The 16,500-nt window shown below is 38.2% G+C and overlaps 1 protein-coding gene across 46 annotated transcripts in view; it reads right to left on the bottom strand.

Moving 5' to 3' along the window:
• Positions 1-204: 204 nt before the first annotated feature.
• The window catches only part of LOC113056336 (ankyrin-3-like), a 146,476-nt gene continuing 130,180 nt past the window's right edge, over positions 205-16,500 (bottom strand). For 40 of the 46 annotated variants that reach the window (XM_026223038.1, XM_026223029.1, XM_026223018.1 and 37 more), the window contains 8 exons: positions 14,843-14,917; positions 14,391-14,522; positions 14,061-14,204; positions 6,346-7,015; positions 6,020-6,242; positions 3,162-3,248; positions 2,553-2,636; positions 1,779-2,425 (listed from right to left, as the gene is read on the bottom strand). In XM_026223038.1, the coding sequence (XP_026078823.1) occupies positions 2,213-2,425; positions 2,553-2,636; positions 3,162-3,248; positions 6,020-6,242; positions 6,346-7,015; positions 14,061-14,204; positions 14,391-14,522; positions 14,843-14,917 (1,628 nt within the window). In that variant the 3' untranslated portion in view covers positions 1,779-2,212. Of the gene's footprint in view, positions 740-1,349; positions 1,429-1,778; positions 2,426-2,552; positions 2,637-3,161; positions 3,249-6,019; positions 6,243-6,345; positions 7,016-14,060; positions 14,205-14,390; positions 14,523-14,842; positions 14,918-16,500 lie in introns of those variants that run through there. The other 6 variants (XM_026223020.1, XM_026223054.1, XM_026223053.1 and 3 more) reach the window with 6 other exon arrangements.

The following is a 16,500-nucleotide window of genomic DNA, read 5'->3' as shown; positions in this document are numbered from 1 at the left end:
AAGGCTGTGAGTGTACATACAGAACATCATCTCCCCATCTCTTGTGTATTATGCTGTATAGAAAAATCAAAATAAAGTGAATCACATGCATGAAAATATTAGTACTCTGAATAAGTCTTTAAACAGAACTACAGCGGCTCCAATGCGTGTGCCACTGAAAACCACAGTAGGTTTGAAAGAAACATCAGTTGTTAAAATCAAAAATTCTTTTTTAAACAAACATTTTTCTTGATAATAATTATACAAGTGCATGTGAAGTGCGTTCCCTTAAAATTGGAATCAGAATTGGTAGTTCATTCCTACACACTTGCCAGTGCATTAATCATTTTGTGAGCCACTTTCAAATTTATACAGTGTAAGTTATGTACATCATAAGCTCCAACAGTATTATACACCCCGACATTACGTGTCAGAGAGGAAAAAAAAATGTAAGGCGAGTGAAAAAGGTGATTTGAACGATTCCCTCCATTTCTGTCAATCTGCAGTATGTGGCCTCTTTGGTCACGGAAGTGCTTAGGCGCTGCCGCGGAGCACCTCGAATCGGACACTCCAGTCGACTGAAACGTCCTCTCAATCATTAGCGGTTCCGTGTTATTGACAGAAACAATTTTTTTCATGCTCATGCTAAATCAAAAGTTGTCTGGCTGAAAACATTTGTTGTATGAAAGCTGCAGACACATGATCCGCACATCCCCGGTGATCCTCCTCGTGGGAAAATGTTTCTGAAACACTTTCAGATCTGAAATACAGTGACATACAGGAATATATCAGCTTATTTTATTCATGCAAGAACATAGCATAACTTAAAAATTTAGTCAAAAAATCTGAGCCTACACTGCAAATCTGGGATAAAATCTCTGGAAATAAGCAGGAAATTTTAAGTATGTGTAAAGCAAAGAATATTATAAAATTAAATACATCCAATTTATTTATGATGCTGTGTTTTGTCTAGGTCACTAATTAAATCTAAGCCTGTCTACCCACAAAAAATATAAATAATGGTTTATTTATTTAAATGGTTTTGAAAACCATTTCGACTTTAGATGTCCAGTCATTGTGCAGGTTCACAACGCAAGACCCAAATGAGCCTTCAAAAAATGTTGTCCTGGTCTGCACACAATAGCATGAGTAAAAGAACAATTGCATGGACTAATTTGTTGAGCTTGCATGTCATCAATGGGCTGCGTTTCAACTGTGCTGGTAAAAGCGCTGTTGCAAAGCACATTTCTCTGGTGACTACTGTAGTGATGACTACACACAAAAGATACTCCCTATACTGACAGGATTCTGCACTTCTCTGATTTTTACCCCTTGACTTCCACTGCTCCTAGTTTCATGCCTGGGCTTACCCAAAAGAGCATGTTATGATTGACCCATTCTTTCCCTTTGTCTTTCTTCCTTCTTTATGCCCTTCTCTTCTCCTCCAGCCTGAAACAACAAAAGCTTGAGAAAGTTAGAGATGACTCTAAAAGAGCCGTCATACTACACAGTGTCTATAGGGATATTATTTCCAATGCCCATCCATGGTATCACATGACAAATGCTATGAAAGAAAAAAAAAGAAAAAATTAGTGAGAGAGTGTCTTTGAAGTAATTCTAATTTTCTCATAATTAACTTACTGGGAGGTTTTTATTTAGTTTAATTTATTTTATTTTTTTTATTTATTTTATCTCATGAAAACTAATTAAGAAAATTAACAGTAAAGCAATGAAGATAACTTAGTTAACATCAGGCTATCTATATAGCGTAGTTATATACAAGTACCACATTACTGTTCTTTTTTTTTTTGTATTTGTGAGGTAATTCAAGATTAACTAGTACTGTTAAGATAACTTGTATAATCATGAGAAAAGTAAGTTATGCTCATGGGAAAACAAAACTTTCTAAATTCATTTTTCAGTATTATTTGTTTTAGGATGCAGACTAAATGAAATCAGCATAGCATCAGTTCCATACTGAAAATCAATGGGCATGCAGATGGATTCCAGTAGTAACAGTTTAGCTTATTCAAGCTTATTTCCCCACAGATGTCTTTTTTTTTTTTTTGAGTCTGCTTTCTGATCTGAATGTTTGTTTGTTTTCTGTGTGAGAGCAACATTAAAGTACGTGGCCACACAGATGGAGGGAACCTATATCAATCCACAGATGTTCACTCACTTTTCCATTAATAAAGCCACTTCAAAGCAAAATCAGGAAGCTTGGGTTAAATTTCTAATACAGCAGGCTGTTCTGAAATGTTCTGCACACTGCACTAGCACTAGCATCAGCACCGCACACGAATCCAACCTCAGTGTGCTCTCTGAGGGGCCCGGGGCCCCCCTCTTCCTCCTGCTCGGCCCTATTGGCCTGCCGGGTATGCTTCCCGCGCTTTCTCCTGCCTTTATCTTCCACATAAGCTGTGCGACGCACCACTTTCCGGATGACCTAGGAGAAGGGGGCAAAGTCATGTCTCATGGTACCTGATTAGACCCACACGGGGGTAGAAGGGAAGAGAAAAGACAAGGTAAAACGAGGAGATGGTGATGCTGATGGGCATGGGCATGGACATTACTTTTCTGGTGACTAAGTTTCCATCTTCATCTGTGTACTGCTCCTCTGTCACAGTCTCAACAGGGATGTTTCTGGCCTGATCACCCTACACAGGTGGGATGCACGATGAAACATTACAGATATTTTACTTTGGCTTGCCGATGACAATAGCTGGATGCATTTAGTCATTCAAACAAACATACAAACTGGTCGATCGAAGACTATAGGCTAAACTGTTTTTTGACATGCCAAAAACATAACTCTTGAAATTAATCCAATAATTATTGACTTATTGAAAATTTTGGTTCAATTAAAACAAAATCTGTAAAGATGCACAACATGAGGTTTCATTAAGTAGAGAAACGTAATACTAACATGAAGAATTGGTAGTGGTGCTAATCTTAGAAAAGCATCTTTAATTAATCAAAGATAGGGGATGGAGAAAAAAATACAGGAGAATAAAATTAAAAGATAAAAATCAGAATACGCTAGAAAAGTACACAGCAGCTTCTTCGTGAAAAGTGGCAGTGTGCTAATCACTTCATTTTCATTTAGCACACAGACTAAAAGCACAAGCAAAGTCTGTAGCACACAAACTGGCCCAAATCTACAAGAGTTCCACTCATAGTACCTTCAGAATCACTCTCCGACGATATACTCTGGTGGTGACAGTTTCTTCCTCATCAGAGCTGGATTCATTATCTCTACGAACTTCCTGCTAGAGTCAGGTCAAATTACAGCAGTGCATGAGCTGTCAACTTCATATGAAGTACTTCAGACCTGTAACTAATGTACTTCAAGTCACAAATCTTCACTGCACTGATGGTGACCCAGAGTTTATAATGGATATTATTTCTTTCAGTAGAGAATGTAATCGTGTTTACATAAGCAGTTATAATCAATCTAATGCCTTTTTCTTTTTCGTTTAGAAAGTATACGTTTACGTTTAAGTTTTTCCCTGTCAAAAAGTTTCACGTACACATGACAATGTTTTCAAAATGATTTGCATTTACACATATCCACGAAAGTGACCAAAAAAGCTGTATTATGTATGCCAGGCCAGTAGTTGGTGTTGTCAGCTTGTTAGTGAACAGCACCTGTAGGGAAGTGACGATTATACGTTGTATATGATGTGTCTAGATATAAGAGATATAAAAAAGTTTGGGGGAATATTGCTATTAAAAATTTCAATTCTTTCTAGATTAATTTACCCAGGTTTTTCATTGCCAATTCGTCCAAGAAAGATAAAAGCAATTAATAAACTTAATTTAGATTTTATTTGGAGGAAAAAGTATAAGGAAAAATATAATAAGAGAATATGAGGATGGTGGGTTAAATGTAGGGTGGCCATATGTGCCATTCATACGGGACACGTCCCAGCCAGGATTTTAATAATGCCTAATATCCAGGTTATGGCTATTTGAACCGTGCAGGTTGATCGTTGTGTTACATTCATGGCTCCTTATGCTTTCAAATCGCTTTCACGTGTTTGTTTGTTCGATTGACTTGAAGCATTGTGGCGCACTTCGTTTTTTTGGGAGGGGATTTGTGCGCAGCGAAGCTTCAAATGAACTTGGAATGAACAAACACACGCACATATTTGCATCGCTTTGATCGTTCCCTCTAGATCTCACCTTCTCACACGCAGCCCCACGATTGGTCGATTATGTACAATACCTGCATGTTATTGGTCAAACTGCTCTGGATGTTTTAGGCAATATTAAAATCCTGGCCGGGACGTGTCCCATATGAATGGCGCATATGACCACCCTAATTAAATGCTACAGATTTTGATAATATGAATGGAGTACTTAAACTCAAACGGCTTTAGTCTTTTGTTAGAAATGAGCAATCATACTGGTTTGCAATTCCATCCAGTTTGTCTAAAAAATTTGGAGGTATTAAGTTTTTCTTACAATGTGACTTTGAGATATCTAAAATTCCACTGAAACAGTCACATTTTCATAAAGAAGTCCTCTTGTATTGGAAAATGTTGTTTAAACATAGCTTCAGTCCTCATAATATTTCCTTATGGAATTATCGTTGTATTTTATTTCAAAGAAAATCTTTATTTTTGGAGGACTGGTGGCAAAAAATGGTTGCTTCTTTAGTTATAATTACTTACGCACTAAATTTAATTTTAAGTTTGAGGAAAAGGTTTATTTGAAAGTTATTAAAAGTATTCCTTTACCATTCCTTAATATGCTAAAGGGGATTTTAACATATTCAACTATCATTCCCAAGATTTTGGATCTTAAATTAGGCAAAGTAAATTTTTCAGATTAGAAGTGTATTAATACGTTTATTAGAAATTGTCTTATGCAGGAAATCTATCATGGTCCAGTAAGAAGGAACTATATTTTTTAACATCTAAATAAGAAATCAGTTAATGAATTTAGATGCAAATATTTGTTATTTCCTCTTCCACCAAAATATAAAGGAGTTCACTTTAAAATTTTGTATGATATTTGTCCTGCTAAGGAACTTCTGAGATTAAGATTTAATATGGATTGTAATATATATTGTCAATCTTGTAATAAGGATGTAGAAACAACAACAAAAATACTTTTTCTCCATTGTTATCTGGTTAATTGGTTTTGGACTGAAGTATGTCACGGGATTAAACAAAAAATTACTATTTTTCCATCAATTACTTGGGACATGTTGAAATTTGGAGTCCATTTGGAGGATAAAAGACTTCATTGTAAATTGTTTACTTTTCATGTTAAAATACTTTATTCACAAATGTAAAGTTCTGAAAACAGCACCCCAGTTTAATGTTTTAAAAAAAGAGCTTGACATGTTTACAGGGGTCCTGAAAATGATGAGATGTGATATGGCCAAGAAATTATGTGATATGTTTAATAAGTGTGATATTGTTTAATCCCATACATTGTTTATGGTTGCATGAATATATTTGTATTTTATTTTATTTGGATTAATGTCTTCTATGGTGGTTTATTTCTCTTTTATAGTATGAATAATATAAACCTCTCAGTCTGTGAGGACTTACAGTTGTGTTTATGTTAGCCTATTTTGTTTTGTTAAGATGCTTGAAATACAAAATAATAATAATAAAATAATGATGTGTCTCAACTGTTGCTTGTAACATTAATGAAGTAAATCCACACTTTCATAATACTCCGTGATTGTTGTAATGTTATTTTTTTTCACTCTTGCCCTTAAAATCGACACGTACTGCACATGTCAACATACCTAACTTGTACTATACATGCGCATGACGTTGTTTTCAAAAATCAGAGTTTTCAGTCTCCAAAATGCCATTGCCATGTAAACGTACATAGAAAACGCATAAGAAGTTTCGCGTTTTTGGCTGAAAATGAGTAAACAGCAATTTAGTTCTGAACAAGGGAGAAGATTGAGACACCCTGAGCAATGTAAGTACATGTTTGGTTTAAAAAACATTCTAAGAAAATCTAAAAAAGCATTGATCTTTACTATTTTAAGGTCTATTGAATAAGAATTTACCTGGACTATAGGCTCGGAAATGTCCTCCTCCCTGTTGTTTGGTCCTCTGTCCTCTACAGCCTCACTGCTTACTTCTTGTCCAGAGTCTTTCCCAGCTTTACCATTTGTTTTGCTGGAAGAATCATTGGCGTCTGGTGACAAACGAGCTTGGGCTTGGAGCTTTTGATATTCCCCATTTTGCCTCTCAGTTTCCACTCCTGGTGTAGAGGACATTAGTTCCTGGCTGTGGAGGCATCAAAGTTCGAAATACATTACTCGATTGATACCTAACCTGCTAAGCTTGCGAAATAAGAATACAGTATGTTGGTAGAGGTCACTGTTCTTACCCAGAATCCAGTCTGTGTTCAGAAGTTGCCATCTTCCCATTTGCACCTGATGTCTCACTTCGCAGACCTGAAATGGAAGACACGTCTTTGTCTGCCTGCTGCACTTCACAGAGGATCTCTTGCAACCTCTCCTCAGTCATCTCCTCCTCCTCTGAGCCTTCCTCCAACTTAATGTTCTCCAAGAGAGACTTTATTGTTTCTTGGGTCATCTCTTCATCTTCTTCATCAAACCCAGACTTGCCATTCTCTCCAGGAGCTTCGTTGGCTGAGACACAGACGGGAAGCTTAGGTTGGACTTCCATCTGCTCTTTTACTGGACTTTTTGGGAAGACATCTGATTCGTTTGAGGTTCCCTCACCGTCATGCTGTTCCGAGGTCACTGGTATTTCTTTGCTGACACCAAAGTCATTTTCAGCTGACCAATCCTCTTGGCCAACAGAATCTCGGCCTTCAATAAAGGTGTCCTCAGCCATGACAGTAGGTGGCTTGGTCTCTGCAGACACTGGGCCACTAGTGGTTGGCAAGGACAGTTCACTGGGTCTAACAGGGGCACTAAAGGGGAAATTTTGCCTACTGTCCTCGCCAAAGAAATCATCCTGGCGCAGTGGGGTAGGGGGTTCATAGGCCAGCTCTGAGGGACTCTTGAGCTCCAGCTCAATGCTGTGGTAACCTGAGTGATACAATACAGTGAGATGAAGGCGAACACCACTTGTGTACAATGCCACAGCAACAGATGTAATGACAGAGGCCTCTGAAAATGTCATAGAGGATCATGTTGATGTTAGGGAGGCATTCTGAATTGAATGAGCCCTAACATTATGACTTTTAAGGAGATTTCTGGGTTATTTGCCGAAGTAAAAATTGTTGAATTTTCACTGAATCTTAAAGGTGTTTTATGTAGTGATGTGTCGTTCTTGAACGATTAGTTCATTTTGAACCAATCTTCAATTTGTATATTTAATAAAATATTAAATAAAATATAATAAAATATATTATATTTTCGTTCAATTTGAACGAGTGGTCTCGGGGGGTGATTCGTTCAGTCGCGCATGTGCAATATAGTAGTTCATCTGTGTCAGTCGAAGCAGTCTGAGCCGGAAAGAGAATTGATTAGTTCATCGTTTGGGTCTATCGGGTTTTTGACTCATTCCTTAATCACGTGACAGACCCATAAGCTAAACCAATGCAGTCTGAGCCGGAAAGAGAATTGATTAGTTCATCGTTTGGGTCTATCGGGTTTTTGACTCATTCCTTAATCACGTGACAGACCCATAAGCTAAACCAATGCAGTCTGAGCCGGAAAGAGAATTGATTAGTTCATCGTTTGGGTCTATAGGGTTTTTTGACTCATTCCTTAATCACGTGACAGATGTGGGATTACAAATTTAGAAAATGTTAAATCTAGGTTCCAATATAATAGCAGACTTTTTGGGGTAATAAAGTTGAAACCCAAGAAGCTCAAATCAGGAGAATCAAGTGTCTGAGACATTAACCTTTTGTCTTTGTGTTCTTCCTTGAAGCTCAAGGCACAGCTGTGCCTTTTGTCTCTATGATAATGTGAAGGTATCCGTGATACTGTCAGGCACCTCTGTATTTAAATGACACTGTTATGCTGATAAGATCAAGGCTGGGAAGATGCCAGTGTCTGGTATCTTCCTGATTGCATTTGCATGCTTTGTTAAAATGGTCTCCACCTCTACTGTATGGATCCCTCCCACTTGAATGTATAAAAACTACAATGTCTTAAGGACAAATTAGACCTCTTGATGACTGCAGCGCCACGCAGAGCGTTCTCAATAAAGAATCCTGCTGAAGATTACCCAAGAGTCTCCTGGTCTTCGTTTCTGAGTTCCCAACAGTTTTTGGTGCCGTGACCCGGATAGAGCTTCTCACCTGAATCCAGATTGAAACTGCAACCTCAACAAAGATCAGACTTCATTCCAGACTGAATCTTTCTTTACAACCAATGGTTGGTGAGTGTACCTCTATCCAAAAGAACCTTTAAGACCAGAACAAATGTTACCCTCTGCGCCGTCAGAGAAGAGTTAACAGACAGCTGTAGGGTTTGGTTAACTAAGTGACCCTCTAAAAAGGATATTTTAGAGATGAAAATAATCCTCTGTTTAGCCAGGGAAGATTAGCATCACATGCTAATATTTTGCTACCCTCTGTCTCTCGGCAGGGAAGTTTAGCGTAAAGTGCTAAAAGTTTGTGTTAAGTGACCCTCTAAAAAGGATATTTTAGAGATGAAAATAATCCTCTGTTAGGCAGGGAAGATTAGCATCACATGCTAATATTGTGCTACCCTCTGTGTCTGACAGGGAAGTTTAGCATTAAGTGCTAATAGTTTGTGTTAGAAGTGTCCTTTTGTATCAGAAAGACATTACAAAATGTTGAGAAGAAATCCTAATCTGATTCCAACAACTAAGAAAGGTGGACTAGCTACTCCTTCATGGACAGACAGTGAGTTCAAATCATTGTTAGGACAGCACATGGACTCAATAGTGACAGAGTCAGTCAGATTGGAGTTGATAAAGAAATTTGGTATTGATCCAGAAAAAGTATGGTCAATTTTAGAATGTAAAAAGGTACTAGGATCATGTATTCGCAGAAACAATGCGAAAGGCATTATCTGCTGCCACAGAGAATTTGGTTTAGCACTAGCTACGCAACATTCTCAGCGTACCTCAGAACTAGAGAAACAGAACAAAGAGCTCAGAGCTAGAGTATCGTCTTTGACTAAGAAACTGAATCGCAACAAAGCTGCAGCAAAAACTGATGTGGAAGAAGTAAGTCAGACTGATAACAATTATCCTGATTTACAAGCTTTCTTTGAAACAGATGTAGCCATCCAGTCAGTAACTGATGTAACTGTAGATTCAGTAAAGGTATGTGGAGCGAGGAAAAGATCTCAGAGGATTGAAGGAACTGAAAGTGTTCCTGCCAACTCTTCTGTTGTCCAAGTACAAACTGTTGCCACAGGGCTAAGAACTAAAGATATAGAGAGACTATCCCAGAGCTTACCCCCTGTACGCACAAATTTTACTGAATTCAGAAGAGCATTGATCAGCAAAATGCGTCTCTATGACATGTCGTTAGCTGAAGTCACACAGCTGATGTCACAAATTCTAACTGAATCTGAATTCAACAGTTTTGAGTCTGCTGTTACTTCTGAACTACAACATGCCAGTAAAGATGAATTGAGAGAGGGAGTTCTGAGAGAGTTAAAGAATATTGTTGGACCAAAAGTGGATTGGTCAAAGGTCACTAGTTGTGTACAGAAGGAGGCTGAAACTGTGAGTGAATACACTGAAAGATTTTGTCAGTCAGCAGTAACTTACAGTGGAATAATTGATGATAATGAAAGTGTGTTAGAGGACAAGGGACCATTAGTTCGCATCTGGTCAGATGGCCTTGTAGCTGAGTACAGAAAAGCTTTGCCATTCTTAGATCTAACTTGGTCTAACAAAACTCTCCGAAGTAATCTAGACAGTTTAGCTACTTGGGAAAGAAACTCTGATGTCAAAGCCAGAGTAAAGATTGCAGCAGCATCTTTTCAGGTCAAAACAGAGAACCGACCGAAACATAGAAGTCCTAAGAAGGAGGGTAGTTGTCATTTTTGTGGTAAAACTGGACACTGGATGAAAGAGTGTAGAAAAAGCAAGAAGACATTAAGAGAAATGAACAGCTTTACTCAGCTCCTACTCAGTCTACTTACCACACTGAATCTGCCCCTCCCCACGTCACCTAACTGTTGGAGCAGCTTGCTCAGGTGTTAACTGTAAGGGCTGTGAGTGCTTAACTTCCCCAGTAATGTACAACAAAGATGAAACATCCTTTGTAAAAACGTTGACTGTCACTTCCTTTCATTGAGAGAACGTTAAGTACACTCACAGCCTTCAAAGCTATACTAAAGCACACTCCAGTCACTCCTATTCTTTTTGGGTTATGATGTCTTGTTATGACTGATGTTTCATTAGAGGATGGAGATGTCACACAGTAAAGTTTTCACACCAGCTACAGGGACAGACTAGGACACAGACAGACCAGTGAGGAGCCCAGGGAAGAACCGAAGTGCAACAGGCCTCGGGGGCCAACCCTGTGGTGAAGACTTCCTCATAGGTTTCCCCTATCCATAGTTTTATCCCCACCTCACTGGTCCATAGGTGTCAAATTACTTAAAACTAGTTTGAGAAAAACACTATACAATCACCAGACTTAAAACCACTATACGATCAACAGAAGTCTAAAAATGTCTATGCATGAATACTGCTGGTCTGCTGTTTCTTTGTTTTCTTGTGTTGCAGGTATGTGTGCATGAGAAGTCATTTCCATATGTGACATCCTGGTGTAAAGCATCACTTCAGACATCCATGAACAAGCTTCATGAGGACAAAGAGTCATCTGAGTGAATCAACATGCGAAATGGACTACAGAAAACAGACTTCACAGCTATTCGGATGCTATGGACTTCAAGACTTCCACTCTTATGCTACATGATTTTTTTTCTGTGTCATCATGTAGTTTGTACAACGTGTTACCATCCATGCCATATGTGTCAACAGTTATGGTTCTAAAAATACACCTAAGTAAATCTAGTATAAGACACAGAATAAGTTAAACGTGCCTGTAACCTTTTCAAGTTACATGACTAAAGATGGGGCTTGTGTTAACAAACATAGGCCATAGAATGGACTTATGAAAGTTTAAATTTGTATTATGTGAGAGTTATTAGAACTCTCAACGGGAGGACTGTGGGATTACAAATTTAGAAAATGTTAAATCTAGGTTCCAATATAATAGCAGACTTTTTGGGGTAATAAAGTTGACACCCAAGAAGCTCAAATCAGGAGAATCAAGTGTCTGAGACATTAACCTTTTGTCTTTGTGTTCTTCCTTGAAGCTCAAGGCACAGCTGTGCCTTTTGTCTCTATGATAATGTGAAGGTATCCGTGATACTGTCAGGCACCTCTGTATTTAAATGACACTGTTATGCTGATAAGATCAAGGCTGGGAAGATGCCAGTGTCTGGTATCTTCCTGATTGCATTTGCATGCTTTGTTAAAATGGTCTCCACCTCTACTGTATGGATCCCTCCCACTTGAATGTATAAAAACTACAATGTCTTAAGGACAAATTAGACCTCTTGATGACTGCAGCGCCACGCAGAGCGTTCTCAATAAAGAATCCTGCTGAAGATTACCCAAGAGTCTCCTGGTCTTCGTTTCTGAGTTCCCAACACAGACCCATACGCTAAACCAATGCAGTCTGAGCCGGAAAGAGAATTGATTAGTTCATCTTTCGGGTCTTCGGGTTGTTCGTTCTTTTGTCCCGTGACGTGACAGCATTGGCTAGAGTAATTAGTTAATTTAACAATCTTCCATACAAATGGGTGCATAGTACGTATTATTACTTTTTTATTATAATTATTATTTAATTTTACAGTTACATAATGCATTTCTGGTTTCAAATAGTTGCTTTTAATTTCTGTCATGATGGTACTTTTCCATAACACCGAATGTGGTAATAAAGAGTTGGTTATGCTTTAAATGTTGTGCATATGATGGCGAAATCACTTTGATTTGTTTGTTTTTATTTTTTTACAGTGGATTCTAATCTTCAAAAATTACCTTGTTGCATGATTTATGTTTATATTTAGACTATAGAACTGTAGTGTTATTTGTTTAGGATTCAAAATGTTATTTGCTTTTAATTTATGTCATTATGTCCTTTTTGAGCAATCATCTTATACATATATTAGACCAATATGTCAACTCAGCCTAGGAAAAGCAATTATTATACCAGCAAACTCAAAATTGGATTAAAAATGAACAAACTAGCAGGTTACCAGATTGATGACACCAACAAGAACGAGCACACATGACGATGAATTAAATTAAATGCGCTGTGTTTTCCGCCAACTGGCAACCTGGGGTGCCGAAATACAATTGGGTTAAATGGCAGTGGGTGGGTTTCACAAAACAAAACAGAGACCGACATTCCGGCCCGCAACGCAGATTTTCAAAATAGAAAAACTGACTGTAGCATTGTTTTTCAGATAAACACGTATGTTAACTTAGCATGTTTCTTAAAAATCTGCAAACATATTATGGTGTGTTTATGTTTTAGCAGAGTCAAAAACTTTCATACAGCACCTTTAAATGCTTTAGCAAAAATACAAGCCGAGGAAACTAAGGAATAGGCATTTTCTGTGGTAGTCAAAAGGATAACACAGATGATCGATAGCATAAGTTAACCCAGAATTCTCCATTACAAATAATGTATACCATTAAGGTATGCAGCATATAGTATAATTAGTATGGTTATAGATATCTGAGTGTAGTTCACCATGTAATTTTCAAAGGCAGGTAATTACAACACTAAATATAATGTTCAGGAACAGCGGGGTCTAGACATAAATGGAGAAAGATGGTTGATGATGATGCGGAAAAGGAAATGGACACCAGGTTACAGAAAAATGAAGTAAGACAAGACATTGATGATCCTTCGTAAGTAACACGAGACTTATCAGGATGATGTTGCTATATGAAGATAAGAATGCAGTGTTAATGACAGAGCGAACTGAAGAGCTGAAGCAAGAGCTGGCGCTGATTTATCCACCAAAGCGAGAGCAACTATACAGTGCTGCCCCAATGTGCTTTGAAATGAGGCAAAAGTGTTGCTATGAAAGAAGTTGGTAGGCAGCGGAGAAGCAGCTGGTCTGGATTTGCAGCAGAAGCACTCTATCAGGAAGGTTCAGAGGATTCTGGGATACTGGAGGATCAGGCAGCTTGACAGCAAGCAGACATTCCAGAGTAGCCAGAGCCATGCTATTGATATTGCTTCCAAACTACTCAATAACTGTTAGCACTACACAGAGAGAATCATTAAGGCAATCATGCTGTAAAAGCAGGTTGGACACTATTATTATGTTTTCATGTATGTTTATCTGAGAAAGAATCAGAAAGTGTAGTGAGAAAATAGAGTAGAGCACTATTGCCATTGCTGATAGCTACAGAAGTTGGTATACTTTGGAGAGGATATTTCATATACACATAAACATAATATTTATCTTAATACGGTATGAACCAAATCTTAAACCCATCAGATCCAGCACACGACTAGAATATAAAGCCTTAACAGATACTCTAATAAGAGAACCGTGACAACAGCCATTTTTTTTTTTTTGTTGTAGTTTGTCCATCTGGAATTTGGCAATAAAATGATATTTCTACAAAAGCATGTATCATCAAGTTTACAATCTTAAAGGTGTGAAAGGTTTATAGATAATCGTTGTTGAAAACTAAGGGTTTTTTAAACTTATGGATCCCAACTGTTGCTCTATATACATTTATTGTAATCCTCACTATTATTAAGACAGGTTTAAGTTTTGATTCAGCATTAGCTTTTATCATGTACCACATAGATGCATGCTTTAATGCTTTCATACAAACATACAATCATAATAATTCAATATTTATGATCACACTGATCCCTGACTGGTCTTACACCAGGCTGGGAAATAGCAGTGTTGATAACTGCCGAATCTAATTGATTAGAAAAAAAAAATAGAGATTTAAACTTAAACTTGAGTTTAAGTTGATACTAGATTAGAATTTAGAGCAATAAGTGTTTTGCCATGATGGTTCTATGAATCTACAGATTTGTGAGAGACATAGTAAAGTAGAGTTCAGGTAGATGGGGCTAAACTTTACCATCAGCCTGCTCCTGGGAAACTGCGCTATCATCTGCAAAACATCTTGTGCCTGAAATGTTACCATAGTCAAATATCGGCCCTTCCAGCAATGTCACAATATCCAACCGATTGATCTTAGTCAGGACTGCGGATAAGGCATCCGCTAAAAGGAAAAAAGAAAAGATTGCACTTATTAGCTGAACAACAAATTATGACTTAATAACATTAGTTCTCTTATGATAGCTGAGAATATGATTTGGGTACAGAAGTCTGTCCCAGCCCAAACCCCACCCACCTTTCTCCTCTCCATCTCTTATTCAGAAAATTTGTAGTCCATAGGCACACTTACTTGTAGCGTTTTTACCATCTCGGCTAACCCATTTCTTTAAAAGCATGAAACTCTGAGCTGTCAGTGAGTTTGGGTCTTCCACACGGATCTGATTTATCTCATCAACCGAAAATTCCATTTCCCTGGCCAGCTCTGCAACACATTAAAAATAGATTAACAAGTCTTCCGTCTTTACCACTCCCCCGTACACATGTGCAGTACTGCAGTGACTGCAGATGGCACACCCTACTGATCACAGTGGCAGCGATGCTTTGAGAAACAACAACAAATAAGGTGAAGCCATGCATGCACAATAATAGTAACACTAAAAAGTATCATTTAGGGGTAAAAATGTGACATTATTTTCACAGATTACATTACATACATAATTACAGTGATATAAACCTATATGGGCTATATTTGTGCTAAGGTGTAATGGAACACTTTGTCCTCTAGGTGTTGTCATTTCTTACCAGTCCAACTCAGGCCAAGATGATCCGCCACAATAGCCATACGCACATCAGTTCTTTCACAGGGGCTCTGAGGGCCTGAGAGCAGAGGATGGAAAGTCGTGAAACTCTTAAAAAAATGATATTCATGAAAGTAATAAAATAATAAATAATAGCCTAATAATAAATGAAAAACTACCCTTTTCTGATCAAGTAAAGATAATTAAAAGATTGGGGGAGATTTTTGCATACTTTTGCCTACACAAAGTGTGTCCATATCCAAATAATAGGTTTAGGGTGCATTGATCAGAAAAGAGTTGCTTTTTTGTTTTGTTATACTCCAATAACTTGGTTTTAAAAGGTTAGATTTGCAAACAATGCATATAACCATTCTCATTGGAAATGTTAAAAACCTGACAGTATAATCTTATCAGAAACACAACAAATAAATCACAAAAAAGACACGATTCAAATGTATCTACAGCTACAGCAGAGGGTCATATGTGAACTCACAATATCAAATTAAACTGAACATGCGGCATCTTTGGTGCTGTGCTAGGACTGTGTGGTTGTGTGGGCTCACAAGATCTACAGGCTTCCTTAGCACCTTACAAGAACTAGGAACCAATAAAAATAGCCAGGAACCCACTCACACTAGCATGCTACAGTAAAACTGACTATCCATAGAAAGAGATCTGAAAACAGGTTTAGAGACCAGTACACAAGTACACAAAGAGAGAAAATGACAAATGACAGATGACATCTACAGTCAGGTCACACCACAGGCAATCACAACGGCTCATGCAACTAAGATCATACAAGTGGAAAGTTTTACAAACTAGGCTTGATCTCCACGCCGGGGGCCACTTGAGGCCCAGCACCCTGACTGCCTTCACCTCCATCAGTCCTCCTACTCCACTTCCTCCTGTCTCTGCCGGACTGCTCAACCTGTGATCTCACGTCTCTAGCAGACCTGGATGTACTGGAGGGTTGCGACGCTTCTGATAAAGATGTATTCCTTGATGGGCTGCTTTCTTCATCCTTATCATATGCCTGAATCTTTTTCTCTTCACTGGAAAGGTAGTCCGCAAGCTTTACTGCACTACTAGGTTCTGAACTATTAGAACTTTGGCCAACTTCACATAGAGGCTCCTGGACACATTTACTGCCTGATCTACTCACTAGACCAGTTTTTGATCTTTTGTTGGTGGTTATTGTTTTGGTTGGCTGTGCTTTACCTTTCTGTCTGGCTATTGTGGTCGTCCTACATTTCCTCACTGGTGAGGAACTAACATCTTTGAACTTCATCATTGGGATTCTAGATTTAGGGTTCACATCTGGGAATGGATCTAATCGACTGGTGGCTACTAGTTTAATCTTATGAATTAGTCTCAAAGATGTTAGATCTTTTTTACACCCCAGTGGCGGATGAGGTGCTCTCACTGGCAACCTAGACTTTGGTGGCTTTCTTGTAATGTCTTTGCATTTGGAGATTACATCATTATTCTCTGTACTGCCATCACTGAAAGTACCAGTGTCCTTTCTGACTGATTCTTCACATGGGTTTATTACTTGATCTGAGCAAAGATCAGATATTAATAGCTGTTTGGCTTGTACACCACTTTGTAGCAAGCAGTGTGTTTCAGCATTTAAGGCCTCAAAATTATCGTTATTAGTGTGGT

Source organism: Carassius auratus, chromosome 37 (assembly GCF_003368295.1).
Source record: "Carassius auratus strain Wakin chromosome 37, ASM336829v1, whole genome shotgun sequence".
Lineage (NCBI taxonomy): Eukaryota > Metazoa > Chordata > Actinopteri > Cypriniformes > Cyprinidae > Carassius > Carassius auratus.
This window is presented reverse-complemented; position numbering and strand designations above follow the sequence as displayed.